The 14,584-nt window shown below is 37.2% G+C and overlaps 1 protein-coding gene and 1 long non-coding RNA gene across 7 annotated transcripts in view; one reads left to right on the top strand and one right to left on the bottom strand.

Annotated features, from left to right (window-relative positions):
• SRPK2 (SRSF protein kinase 2) overlaps nt 1-14,584 on the top strand; it is a 152,445-nt gene that overhangs the window by 96,416 nt on the left and 41,445 nt on the right. For all 6 annotated transcript variants that reach the window (XM_087768047.1, XM_087768046.1, XM_087768051.1 and 3 more), the window contains 4 exons: nt 5,547-5,698; nt 12,678-12,786; nt 13,325-13,412; nt 13,659-13,746. In XM_087768047.1, coding sequence (XP_087624173.1) covers nt 5,547-5,698; nt 12,678-12,786; nt 13,325-13,412; nt 13,659-13,746 — 437 coding nt within the window. The remainder of the gene's footprint in view (nt 1-5,546; nt 5,699-12,677; nt 12,787-13,324; nt 13,413-13,658; nt 13,747-14,584) is intronic.
• LOC148054504 (uncharacterized) lies at nt 6,691-12,214 on the bottom strand. Its single transcript, XR_015707071.1, has 3 exons — nt 10,327-12,214; nt 9,894-10,004; nt 6,691-7,120 (listed from the first exon to the last, which is right to left on the bottom strand). It is a non-coding gene; the product is annotated as an uncharacterized LOC148054504 (long non-coding RNA).

Here is a 14,584-nt window from a genome sequence, read left to right as displayed (position 1 = left end):
AAGAAAGAGATCCAAATAACTGAGTCCTTAAGCAATGAATAACAGCTGGAAGAAACTTGTGTATGGAGATTTCAGACTTTAAGCTCTACGGCACCTGAAAGCCTTGCCGGGGAGCATGAGAGATTTTGCCTTCTGGAGCTGGAGGGAAGCGTAGCTGGAGCTCCTTCCAGATGGACCCACACCCACTCGTAGATTTCTTAAAGCTCACATCTCAGTGTTAGGAGGTTTATAGCACATTTCTTCTGATGTTTACCCTCCCCCTGCCTCCTTGTTTTTTTCCTCTTCAATTTGAAATTCCCCAAATAGCCTCTGTGGACATGTCAGGAGGTTTGTAACATTGTTAGAATACAGTTTATTCCAAATTTTATTTTATTATATATATGAAGGAGTCATTTAACTTCCTTTTAATTGCATTTTCTATTAGCAAAAAATTTCTCTGGATGTGTTCATCTGAAAATCTTAAGGAGAGTTTTGTTTTCCCCTCAGATTGAGGTAGTTCTTAGCTTAACCCCACCAATTTCTGCCTCCCTCCCAATTTTTTTTCATTTGACTCAGTCTGTTTTCCTTCTGAGACAGTGCTCTCGTAAATGTAGGAGAATCAGGTGCAGGTTTTAGCTACATTCAAGGTAAAGTTCTATTTACTTAAAAGTAATCTTTAAGTTAATAAATTCAGTAGTTCACCATGCCTATAGTACGGTGTTGATAGAGAAGGACTCCTGTTACATGCCTGTTCCCCATGGAGAACATGAGGATTTCTTCAAGTAACCTTGTTGTATAGCAGTCTTGCCTGCAATGCGTTATTATCCGTTACTTGATAATAACAATCAAACCATATTTTTTGTCTATGAGGGTTTTGGATAAAGAGGCCTGAAATCTCTTTTGGGTTTTAGTAATGGAAGTCATTCATTTGTTGAGGAAAAGGAAGGAATGTCTGAAGATTAAGTGACTGCATGAGGTCAGACCCAAGGTGCATCTGCGTTCCCTCTGGCCAGGAGCAGTTGCCCGGGGAAGCGCACAGGGTTGGGCCCCGATGTGCTGAATCCTTTCCCAAATCCAGCAATCTCAGGCTGATGGGCTTCGTGAGTCAAAAGCGGTTTTGGATTAGCTATCAGTCGATTTTTCTTCCATGAGTTTTTCTGAGCCCTATTTGAACTTAGCTAACTTCTCTTCTCCATGATATCAGAGGAAAAAAGGTGGCTTTAGTTTTTAACATCATGGTGCATAAGTTATTTTTTTCTTTAGATTTTTCGTCAACTTGGCTCAATTTGTGTGGGGAGAAGCAGCGAACAGTCATTTCCTATTCACTTTCTCTGTGTCACTCAAGATTTTATAGATCTCCGCTGTCTGTTTTCCTGGCTGAAGAGTCTCGATATGTTCAGATGCTTCCCATATGGACGGCATTTTGTGGTTTTGATCACCCTCTTGTTTTACCTTTTCCAGAACAGAAGAATAGCAAATAACCCCACAACATCAACAACAAAAAACCTGAACACTTCTTCCTGAATTTCTCATGGTATAATTTTCCCAGCATTTTCAGGTTTTAATGTTATAGAGATTGCTTTTACTGTTGGCTGTTCCCCGGTTGGAACATGGAGCAACATGTCCATGATGAAGAACAGTAAAATTAAGTTGTCAGTAACTTCACAGTTCTTAAAGTGGGCAATTGATTTTCTGTAAGACTCCATGCAGCGATTCAGTGTATTTTGCTTCAAGTTCACTGTAGAGGAGAAGTGCTTCAGCTTTTCTTTTGTCTTTTACTAAGCATTCCCTCTAAGAGCAGGTTAAAAATAGAATTTCCCTGTATTTTGATTGGACTCTGCTATAAATTTATTTTTGTCCATTTAAAAGAGAGTAACTAAAAGGTAAAGCATGCTGGCTAGTGTTTGTTAATTGTCTGTAACGCTGCTTTCAATACAGTTATAAGGTTTGTCATTGTAGCCTGTGAAGAGTCAGTTCTCTGCATACCTCCTGACAGAATACTGTGAGTCTAGAAATGATGTGTCATCATCTTCTATTAATTAAGTGTTTATGCTTGGATGGTGATGAATAACCTAGTAGTGGCAGACCACAGAGTACCAAGTGTTTACTTCAGAAAAAAGAAAAACGGATTTAGTATATGCCTCTGCATGCATGTGTTATCTAATGCATATCATTATACACAGCATTTTAGGAAATAAGAGTAATAACTTGAAATAATGCAGCTGTTGAATAGTGTGTTATGTTATGGTAGTTTTTGACAATTATATTTCTGAAAAGGAAAAGGAGGTTAACATACGTGTTTGTTACAGCTTTCTTAATGGCTGGATTTTTAATGCCAGAGATGTTTTAAAGTCCACTTTGAAGAAAAAATAATTTACATTCTAACAAATTCTATACTGGAAAAATGAAATCTAAGCTGGATAAAGTATATATTCATGCCATACATCACAAAGAAAGATATCGTTGAAACATTCATCATAGCTTATCTTTCCAATTCAATAAAAGGGCTACTAAGAAGCAGCAAAACTGGAGTTTTCTCATTGACTGGTGTCCTACCTAACACTGTGAAATTGTGTATTGGCAGAAGAGCAAGCATCGGTGATGCCAGGATGAGTTATTCAACTTGTAGGCAGAATTTAAGCAGCCGTGTCAAGTGTTGAAGGCTTGATCTTTATGTATACCCCAGAAATGTAAAAGTGAACAAAACCAAACAACAATGCTAAGAATCTGTTTAAAAAATGGCAAAATAAGCCAATAATGCAGAATTAGCAGTCAGACTGATGTAGCTCAGCAGCATTTCTTTCCTTCACCCTTCTTCAGGTACTATTGTTTGATTGCTTCAAAAGGTGCAAGCAAAACTAAAAGGACAAATCAAAGATCTTCCTCGGTTTAAATCAAGTATTTTGCTATTCACAGATGAAATCATAAATAACTCCAGAAGGAAATAAAGTAGTCTCTTTCCTTCCTTCCTGATGTCCACAAAGGACAATAAGAAAACACTCCTGAATACCAAATACAACTAGGATTGGAGACAGGAAAAAAAAATAACCTTTTTCAAAACAAAATCAAATATAATAGCTTGAGAAAGACTCAGAAGCAGCTCTATTTTCTTAATCTATTTCCCTAGGAATGAATTCAAATATTGGCTTTTTTGAAATCTTGGGTTGTACATTTTCTCCCTCTCTTGGATGGAGATTCCTGGTATTCCTTGGTGTTTATTTCAAAATGAGTGACGAAATGTGTGAATCTCAATTCCAGAAATGCTTTCAGTTCTCTTTAAAGTGTTATCTTTATCATGTGAAGAAACAGAGAACATAGTTGTCTTAAAAGACAAAATTGGCACAACTTCAATGGATTTTTGAACTTATGAGCACTGTATCGCATTGCCCTAACCTACTCTAGGTTTTGCTCTCTTTGTACCATCTTATGTGACAAAAGTAATAACATGGAAACTTGTGGTCAGAACGAAGTAAAATGATGGTACTGTCCAAAATAAGGAGTCCAAGGACTGGTGGATGTGTCTGTGCTACCTGGCACACTGCTTTCGGATATATTGATGAAGTGCAGGCTATTTTACTATGCTTTGTTTTTCTTGCTCATCATTAGCATTATTAATTTTTAAGTATTCATAGTTCTTGATCTGTGTATCCAAAATGGCCTTGTGCCCAGCAGATAAAGTTTCAAGGTTTGTAATGTAGATTCTTATACTATGATTTGTTTGATTAAAGATTTCTGCCAACATCAGACTGGGGCTGGGGGCCGTCAGCTTGCTGACACCACGAAACCAGGCTATTGGAGGGCCATTAATCTAACGTGTAGTAAGATTAACTGGTCAGAGAATGTGCTGTACCTTCCATTTGCTGTACCGGTTTACTTTCCTTGCAATGTACAATACAGAGACATCTGTTGGGAGCAAAAGAGGAAGGATAAAGGCAAAAAAAAAAAGCATAATTTATGTAAGTAGGAGCACGTGCAAATATATTTATTGTTTATCCTACAAGTGGATCCCTTCTGTCTCTCCTATTCTGTCCTAAGCTTTATGTGGTTAAAAATCACATAAATTTATTTGGGTAGATTTGTCATCATAGCTTAAACCATTAATAAATTAGTTCCAAATATTCCTTTTTAAACCTGACCATTTACTGAACAACTAGAAGAATGTTATTATCTGAAAGGGGTAGCAGGCAGATAAATTTGGTATGCGTGCAACTTCCAGTGATGTCCTTTAAAGCAAAGGCATAATAGCAGCTGCTGTGCAGGCGGTGCATGTTGCCAGTGGAATTTATTTCTGACCAACTGTGTACTCTTCGACTCCAAACGCTCTGTCTGTCTTGAACAATTGCAGTGTGTAAAAAGAAAAAGTGGTGGTGGGAATTATAAGGAGGAGGACTATAGGAGTGGGATAAACATAACAGTTTTTACTCATGATCAAGGAAGTATTTGAATCTAAATTTTAGGAGCTGAAAAATTAGCAGATTACAGATTTCTATTTTTTTATTGTATGAATGACAAAATGCTGTTAATATGGTGTTTTTCAGATGGCTTCGATTCGAAGTAGATATAAATGCAAATTATAGCAGCTTTTGATGGCACAAATGCTTGAAGTTACTTTGCAAATGTATTTTTTATTTGTATGAAGTATGAATACAAAAAATAACAGCATCAACCTGTTTGGAGAAGGCTTTCTTAATTATTTGATAAACAGGTATGCTTCAACCCTGGATTTCATTTTTATGTGTATTGCAAATACTAAGAATTTCAAAATGTGAGGAATTTGTAGGTGTTTAGAAATACCAAGTACAGCCTTTCTCGGAATAGGTTATAAAACGTATTTCATTTTTTTGGTTTTTTTTCTAAACTGGAGGTGCAAGACAGTCAAAAACACATCTTGGTTCGCGGTGTTGGGTTTTGGTGGTTTTGTTTTGTTTCGTTTTTTTCAATTAGTGCATATTAAAGCATGCTGTGTGTGTTCTGGGAGTGCATCATAGGCTACCTGGGAAGATTAATTTTTCTCTCTTACTTCCTAATAGCTGTTTTCAGTATTTTGTATACTGATACAGCTTTCCATAGTCTTGGCAGCAGCTACAGATGAGGAGAAGTGCATTAAGTCATCTGGTTCGGGTCAGTGTCGCTAGAAGATTGTTTCTTGCTGTGTATTAATGAGATCTTTCTTCCTTCAGCTAGCAGGCAGGAGCTTTTAAATAACTTGATATTCTCTGAAAAATATCTCTTCTCAGTCATGCTCAAGAAGATAGGTCTAACATCTCATTTTGCTCATCAGGAACTCTAAAAGCTTGTCCGTATCTGATGATATACTTTATATATCTTTTACAAGCTGTTCCAGTGAGTAAGTCCAAATTCACCGGAGACCTGCTTTTGGTCTGGTCAGGTGCATCTCTGACGGTGCCTCCCTAGGGTCCCACAGGTGATACGAAAGATGACAGTGAGAACATAAGTGAGACTCGCTTCACTGGTATTTCCCAAGGCGTTTTTTCCTTCCCTCTGAAGGGCTGGGTTACCCCTGTGAGGAAGCTCTTTACTAAGTGTGCTCTCTCTTTCACTTTCAGGCCAGAGCCTCAACAGAAAGCTCCCTCTGCACCTCCACCTCCACCCCCGCCCCCACCTCCGCCCCTGCCGGAGCCCACCCCGCCAGAGCCAGAGGAGGAGATTTTAGGGTCCGACGATGAGGAGCAAGAGGATCCCGCAGATTACTGTAAAGGTATGTGCGATTCAGCAGTGTCGGTGAGGATGAACATTGTCATGCAAGTCAACTCTGGTTCTTGGGAGGTTTTTAAAGACCTTATCTTTAATTACGGAATTTATTTATACAAGAATTATGAACAACTGCTCATTTCAGGTCCAGATGCACAACTGTCTTCAGCTTTACTTTTTCAGCTAGCCATAGCTTATTTATACATTTTGCAATAAACATGCAAATATTGCATCCCTGTTTTCTTCCTGATGTCCTCGTTATAAGAATATAGAAGAAACTTTTCTTGATTGATTTTAGTTACAAGAGAAACAAAAGCACCCAAACCAAAACAAACCACCCCTCACACACACACTCCAAAAGGTTCTAAAATGCCTTGATGCCTTTAACAACATCAACTACATTTATCTTTTAATCTATATCTTTTTTCCCTTCTTCTCTCACCTGCACCAGCCTGAGATGTTTACATGTTTCTTTTTTGCGTGTTGTCTTTCACAGCCCTCAGCATTGTCTGAGGCTCTCTACATCTTTGTTTTAGCTCTTGATTTCCCCAATTTTTGTAGTTGCTTATATTCATTTTTTTAATATCATTAAATGTATAAAAACACGTGACTGCAGTACAACAGTGTCAATACTTAAGCTTGTTTTAATGTCACTGCTAAAGTTGCAAGTCTGTTCCCATTAGGGTAAAATGTATACTGTACTTACATGAAAAATCGTAAATAACAGGCCTGTCAACTTTGGGTTGTCTGTCGTAGCAGAGTTCAAGATAAGAATTTACTTTAGGAAACAAAGTTTTATCACTTCAGATTAATGTTTTTGAACAGCCAAAAAGCACTATATGCACATTGACTATATCTGGTATTCTGTATTCCTCATATCAAGAAACACTTTCTGTGTCAAATATGATGATGCCTTCTTAATCAGAAGTTTGTTTGTAAGCCTGGAGATGTGCTATTTCAAGAATTGCTTCTCCCAGCCTGGAACAATTGTATTTTCAGATTTAACAATTGAAAGTAATCATTTTGGTGTAAGAAGTTTTATTAAAATGTGATATTTCAAATGTTTAAGTGGCTTACATATACCGATAGTGAAAACCAAACGGTAAACTCAAACTAAATGTTGAATTCTGCAGCAGGGAAAAGAAAACCATGTTGCTAAAGCATGTTTGTATTTTTTTAAAAATTATTTCTGTTACAACACATTTATTCCTTAAGATAACTCCTCTAGTATCTGTAACATCTTCCATTACTGAGTAAGAATTTGCTGCTTAAACATCTGTTTACTTGTAAACATCTGTATTTCCTTGAGATTAAGTGTTTCAAGGCCCCCACTTAATTCTTCCCTGAAGTAAGGGCTGCATTTAATTTCAAACAATCCACTGTTGTCTGTGTTCCAGTATCTCTTGCAAAATGTCACCATCTGGAGAAGCTAGATCACAAAACAAAAAAAAAAAAGTCTTAAGTCTACAGCCTGCTTATACGTTACCTGTTTAACTAGAGTCTCTGTGACTTTAGCAGGTCAGTAGGGAGATCTGTATGCTTTTAAAATGAACTACATGTTACACTAAGAATGCTTGCAATTTTCCTGAAAAATTAAAGGGAACTTCTGTATGCTTCAGGGTTCTTCTGAATCCTTCTGGTCTTGAAGCTCTGAACTGATGGAACTATATTAAAGATGATTCAAGCTTTGGTTCATTTGGATGTCATAATCATTATTTGTTTCTGCAAGAACTGTGCTTTTGTTGCTCCAGTAGATGATTTACCTGTTTTCTGACCATGATTTCCTGTAAGACTGATCAGTACATTTCCTTCTTTTAGTCTGCTGGGGTTGAACTGTAGGGAAAGTCACCATGTTGTATAAGAATCTGCACAGATTGGGATGATCTGGGGCTATACAGACTTTCTGTTTGTTTATTTTATATTCAGTATGGGGAATTAATAAGTTATTTGGCAAAGAATTCCAGGGATGGCTTTTAGATACATTATTTCCATTTTTTGAGAGGTATTTTATTAGTTTGAATATGTTTTTCTGGTTTGGGTAACCTTACCTGTGTTTACAGAGTGGAAGATAAATATTTGGAAACTATCATTTATTACTGGAGTGTCTCTCTTCTTCCTAATTTTATCTTCAAAATGGCAGTCTCCCAGGATTTTTGAGTGAGGCACAGAGCATACTTCATCTGTTCTCGACCCCAGTCTGAAATTTCTTTGGAGGGCAATTTTGATGAGGGAGTATATAATTAATTTTTTTAATGAACTCAGCATTTTACCTGTTAACTGTACTTCCCATTGCCAGGGTATTTTTATTACTAATTTTATTTTTATTCATTATTTTTAAGGATATGTTATTATGTGCTGTGCTCACAGCTTCACCATGTTACATGGTGGTTAGTAAATAGTCATAATAGTATTTTTAATCAGGAAATTGGATTAGTTTGAATTAGCACCTGATGTGAAAGAGACAACTAACAGCCATCGGTGTAAAGCAGACTAACCTCTCTTTCCCGGGGAGCTTCCTCCAGGGCCTGTTTAAATCTGTGAAATGACTTCTGTTGGTGTCACTGAATTTACATTAAATGCTTTTCAAATCTTTGTTTGTTTAAGGAATGGAAATATCAAAAGTCCAACTACGTGATTTTTCAAGGGGTATTTAGACAATGAAGCTATTTTTTCTTCTTTTCTGAAAAGCCTTGAAACACTTGGAGATTTTTTTTCAAGAGCCTGTCGTGTCATGGGTGTAATTGGAATTCTTTGCTTCTCTGATCATCTTCTTTGCCCCCTGGAGATGTCTCCCATTCATCCAGTTCACAAAGGGAATAATTCCCTATACAAACATAGAACTAGCCAGCTACAATTACCAATACATTCAGGAGACATTTAGGAATAATGATCTCATTTTTCTGACCCTCTTTCTTGAGTGCATGTAGCTCGCTAGCTAGCTGTGAGAGAGACTTTTTTTTCTGTGTGTGCTGCAGTGAATAGCACAACAGGTTTTTTTGTTACGTTATCAGCAGTGCCACTTATACATTGTATACTTTCAAATACCAATATTGTTTTTCCAAAAGTACATAATTTTTCTCAGCCCACTAATTTTGCATAGATGCTTTCTTGTTACTACTACTTAGAAATACTTTCTGTATCATGAAGAACTTAAATAATTACATTCAGTCATAGGATGACACCAGTGTTTAAAATGCATTTAACTAAGCATGTTGTTACCTGGTTGTCCACAACCTGTAAATGAATATGTTGCTGACATGAATAATCAGGGAGTAACGTGTACAGGAACGGTAATCGATTATTTCTAAAACTGCTCCTGTTGTGGCTTAGGACAGTAGAAAGTATCTTGTGGACTATATGTGCTCAGAGAATATGCTACTGCTGTTGGTATCTGTAACATATGCTGGTTCTATTGCTATAATTAGTTACGACAGTGCTGTAGTGACCAAAATAACATGGCTTTTACATATATAGTATTGTTATTCTTGCAGTACGTATATTTTACTAAAATAACTTCTCAACCCCCAGTTTATTAACCTGTCTTTGGTGTCTTTGATTTCCTCTGTAGGGTGTTCTCTCTCCTGTCTGTGATGGGAAGAAACTGTCCCAAGTTTTCGATTGTTTTTGACCCTTTGAAGCACAAGTATGCCAAAGGCTACCTGCAGAGAGGCAGACTTATAAGGCACTTGTTTACCTAAACTATTCTTAGAAACAGAGGGTTTACCTGTATGTAAATTCTTCATCCTTGAGTGTTATGCTGTTAACATGTCAAAAAAAGCACATATTTTGTTTAGTACAGAAAAATTACTGCTGGGCATTGTTTTATATACACGAAGGCCCACATACTCCCTTCTGGCAGTGCAAAAGGCTGCATGAATTGTGAGTGTTTTCATGTACATCTGAAGCCGTATCATTAAGGAATGATTTAATAGGACTAGATATTTAGAAAAATTGTAAAATGTTTCAGAAGTTTTTGTATTGTTGAATTTTAAAATCTGTTTTGCAAACCATAGAGAGGTGTTAAAACTAGGTGTTAAATATTTTTCGGTTTTTCTAATTACATCTGTTTGCAAAAGGAATAATGATTGTACAGAGAATAACGTTTCGTACGTCTCACCATTTTCATGCAATGATACACGCAGGACAAAACTCAAGTCAGAAGAAATGATACTGTGATAGTGAATTATGCAGAAGTGTTTTACCTAATTCTTGCTGTCAGGTCAGCAGACTCGATTCGTTTCACAAATGCAAACTTTTTCAGTAATGGAAAGGTAGAATTGCTGTATGTTCTCTCAGCCTTCCACTTCATCATCCTAGATGGAGTTTTATGGAAAGAATTTACCAAAGAGCAGTATTATTTTTTGTTTTAAACCAGTCAATAGCTGTCTTAAAATATGATTATATTTATTCAGATTTTTAAATATTTTCAGCAGCTGTTACTGCAAGTATGGTTAAATAGACAATTAAATTAAAATTTTGTTTTGTTTTTAATGATTCTGTTAGTATGGATTGTATATGTGAGTTTATTCAGCAAAATATCTATAATAATGAAGCCGCAATAGACTTGGGCTTCACATGTGGCCGATACTGTTTCTTTTCGCAAATGAAGTGGACAGCACAATCATCAACACTTACGCTCAGTAAGTCTGTGTCCCCCCACCTTTCCTGGAGTGTAAATCTGGTCGGGTGGTCCAAAAGTGATCTGTTTTTTCTTTGAAGAGTAAGGAGTTCCCACTTGGCAATGCTGCGCATTCTTACTGAGGTTGACACCATTCAACAGTGGAAATGAAGGTATCTTTTTAGGTTGCTAGGTGAGGTGTCCTGGCAGCTTTTCCCGAATGTTTCCTTCCCAGTGATGGAGGGGAGGGTAGGTCACCCCCAGGGGGGAGTCCTGGGGCTCAGTCCTAGGCTGGGTCCATATGTCTCGGTCCTCCCGTATTGCCCTGAACTAGGGCCTTCTTTTTCCTTTGCCCTTCTTTAACTGAAAGTGTTGGTGTCTTTATACCTAATGATTTGTGAAATGAAATATCATGTGTGATAGTAAGTATACAGTTCTCACGGGTTAAAAGTGTAAAGATTGTTCTCGTATCTGGATCTTCATAGATTTGTGCAAAATTTTCATGGGAAAGATGAAACTTCAACACCTTATTGCTAGGCAGGGGGAGCTGAGACTGTGCTTTGTGCTCCCTGTGGACACCAGACCCATTCCTGTGCCCGGTGAACATGTTTGACCCTCTGCGGTGGTGTAAACTGGGAGGCAGGTGGACAGGGAGGTGCATGAAGCCAGCGCTGTATAGCTGGGAGTTGCGCTGCCCGTCTGAAATTGTTTGTTGCTGCCACTTGGCTCAGACTGGCCCCGGCCGAGACGGAATACGTGTGAGTGCTGCTTCCCTGGTGCTCTGGCCTGAGCTGGTTGAGTCTCTGCCAGCGGTACTACGTGCGGGAGCCTGGGCAGCTGCAGCCGTGTCGGATGGGTCAGCTTTTGGTTGAAGCTGTGCGCAAGCCAGCGACTGTCTGATGTCTGCTAAGCTCGAAGTTACACTTTAACATACAACTACCGAAGCTGTGTGTGTGTGTGTTAGAGTTTCAGTTGAGACATACCAACATCTAAAGCAATATGTTATTTAAGCTTTATCGTTCTGTTGAATATGTAATCTTTATAGTTCTATCGTATGATTGTATTAAATTTATGAATCTGCTCTGGAAGCATTTGAGAAAAGTTCACAAGTAAACTTTTGAACTTCTGATAGGGCAAAAGATGTTATTAGCAAGGAAATGATATAAATATATCCAGATTTGATGTCGCTGTTCCACAGATAAAAAGGAGATAAGAGACAAGTCCTTGTTTTAAATCCAAGAAATTAAGTGATAAGTTCACATTGTTGTCTTAACTGGGCACCAGTTCTAACAAGATTTTCAGGGGATTTCAAAACAAATATAGCAACTTAGAGAAAGTAGTCTGAGTTTTTCCTGATTTTAAGTGGAATAGTCAATAACTGAGGATCCTGCCAAAGGACAGTTGGGCATGATATTGTGAAGGACCAGAAAGAGCCGAAGAGGTGATTCCTTGACAGCTGCTCCGAGTCTGCTGCTGGTGATGTCCTGGAGGGTTGCATGGGGCAGCTTTATTATTTCTTTGCAATTTAGGCAAAATTGTGGATGTTATTATTAGTATGTTAAGGTCTGAATAATAATCTTGTGCAATCACTGTCTTCTCTGGTTTGACTGGGAAGAATAATCCCTCTTAAAATACGAAGGAAAGAAAAAGTTTCATTACACCTCCTCATGCTGCCTAGAAACCTGAGCTCCAGCCTGCTCTGTCCTGTTGGCCCTTCTGCCTAATGGGGCTTTTGAGGACCCGTGTAGTGGTGTAAGTTAGGACTGCAGACTTCGGTAATTAAAAAGCAATTCAGACAAAGCCCATAGCTGCCTGCTCTCTTTTCTTCCTCACTGTAAAAACCTCAGATATGAGAAAAATGTATTGCTGCTATGGGTCAGGAGCCAAGCAGAAGAGCATTGATAAAGTCCGCATTGTTCCTAACATTTTCTCAGGAAATATTTATTGCTGCCTGTATTAGAAGAAAGCAAATGGGAATTAAAACAATCTCTGCTGAGATTCTGCAATCATCCAAAATATGTTGACTGGGGAAGCTTCAAAAATGATAAAGAAATAATGTAGAACTTTCCTGTATTCTCTGTGAAGTGAAAGATAAGCCTGGGGAAATAGAGAACAGATGGTAATATTACCACAAATAAAAGCCATAAGAGAGAAGGGTGAATCCACTCTACAGTAGTTAAGAGAACTTGAGTTTTTTCCCTCCAGGCCAAGTAAGGCAGAATTTTTAACATTAAATTTTCTTTAGATTTCCTATTTATAGTACAGGACAATTTGAAGAGGAAAATTTATATGACAAGAATTACTTGAAAAGGTGGGAATTATTGTTTGTTTTCTGAATATTCTTTTTCTACTCGTTTTTTCATGAAAGGAGGCTATCATCCAGTGAAAATTGGTGATCTTTTCAATGGCCGGTATCATGTTATTAGAAAGTTAGGATGGGGACACTTCTCTACAGTCTGGCTATGCTGGGATATGCAGTAAGAAAACTATTTCTTTCCATTCACTTTTTTCTTAATATGCTAGTTTATTTTGTTTGCAGTAGCTTTTGTTTCACATGCATGATAATGTTATGTAAATGTTTGCTATCTTTTTATCCAGAAAGATGCATGCAGTCTTATTTTGCTCTTGGTTAAGGGTATAGTTTATAAAAGCTCTAAGATATAAGTGTAATTCTATTTTCTTTGACAAGTTAGCTTTGCTTATTGAATTTGCATGTTGTCTTGAACATGCGAGAGTAAGCTAATGTGTTTATTTCTGTTTTATCTTTAATGAAAAAATATAATTATAACTTGATTGAATGATAAAGCGTGTAACCAAATACTTCTTTTAAAGACATTATCATCAAGGAGACAAAATATTAACAGAGTATGGTTAAAAGTTGTTTTCAGTGTAATTTCAGTGTTTTCTTTCAGAATACATTAGGTTACAAAATATTCTATTTAAAGTTTCCCAACCTTCAATGTATGTCTATTTTAGCTCAGAGCATGTGTTGAGAATGTTTTTGTTCTTTTCAAGGGGGAAAAGGTTTGTTGCAATGAAAGTTGTAAAAAGTGCCCAGCATTATACAGAGACAGCCTTGGATGAAATAAAGTTACTCAAGTGTGTAAGTATCACTCATGCAATTTAGTGCTCAATACCAATAATAATAGTAATAATGAATTTAAAAAATGCAGCAGAATATTGTTTTTAAACTTTTTTACATTTTTTTTTTCTAAATAGCTGGCTTATTATGTGTTACCATGATTTCCAAAGCTCCAAAATATTGTTTAACTTCATGTGGAAAGCTAATTAATTAGTATTTTAAAGTGAACTTTTCCCTAAAATGTCAGTGTTTACATTCTTGGTTTAGGTTCGTGAAAGTGACCCTAATGATCCCAACAAGGATATGGTTGTACAGCTAATTGATGACTTCAAAATTTCTGGAATGAATGGAATTCGTATCCTTTTGAAAACATGACATCTTCGTTAAAAATTACGTACTAAGATAAGTAAGCATTTAGTTCTGGCCTTTTTCTAGTTAGTCGTACTTCAGATTTGTAATGTAGAAACACCAAAATACATGTAGATGCAAAGAGTAGTTCAGCATGTAATGCACTCACGGGAGTGAAAGTAGCTTAGTTCTTCTAAACGCAATGCAAAATAAAAAAAAAAAAATCCTGTGAATCCTGTCATGGTCTGCTAGAACTAGAGACAGAGAGTTTACTTAAAAACTGGAGTTTTACTGAAAAGGTTTGTAATAACCGAGGCTTACAGGAAACATGTTTTGCTCGACTGGTAAAGAGAAAGAAAGCGTCAGTGTCACGAAGAAGCTGGTTTCTGTTTTCTTGTGGGACACATGAGGGCGTGGAGATTCCTCTCTTGTTTATGTGATCCTCTTTTGGCCAGGTGTTAACCTCTTTTTTGGCAAAGGTTTTGAAGTTTTACCTTTGAATGCTTCCTTTAAAAAAATTTAAAAAAAAAAGGAGGGAGACAAAGTAAAATACGACTGAATATTGTTCTCAGGGAAAATTTTGGGTCTGTGAAGATATTTGATCTTAGAGTTGAGCTCAAGTGAGTTATGCTTGCTAATTATATTAGATATTTTAGCAGCTTATTATACTACTGTGCTTGCATTTACTGTTACAGCTGGTATTTTTGTGTATGCTTGTTGTGTCTCGGAGCCCTAATAACAGACCTCATTGTTCATCGTGTCATACTACCAGACAGAAAGACAGTTCCTGCTCTAGAGCGCTTACCACTAAGTTGATTTTGGTGATGTGCCTTCAGTGTTCGGCA

This window comes from Nipponia nippon, unplaced genomic scaffold (genome assembly GCF_047370975.1).
Source record: "Nipponia nippon isolate SJK-2023a ecotype South Korea unplaced genomic scaffold, ASM4737097v1 scaffold_3, whole genome shotgun sequence".
Taxonomy (NCBI): domain Eukaryota; kingdom Metazoa; phylum Chordata; class Aves; order Pelecaniformes; family Threskiornithidae; genus Nipponia; species Nipponia nippon.
The sequence above is the reverse complement of the archived record's forward strand: the minus strand, read 5'-3'. Positions and strand labels throughout refer to the sequence as shown.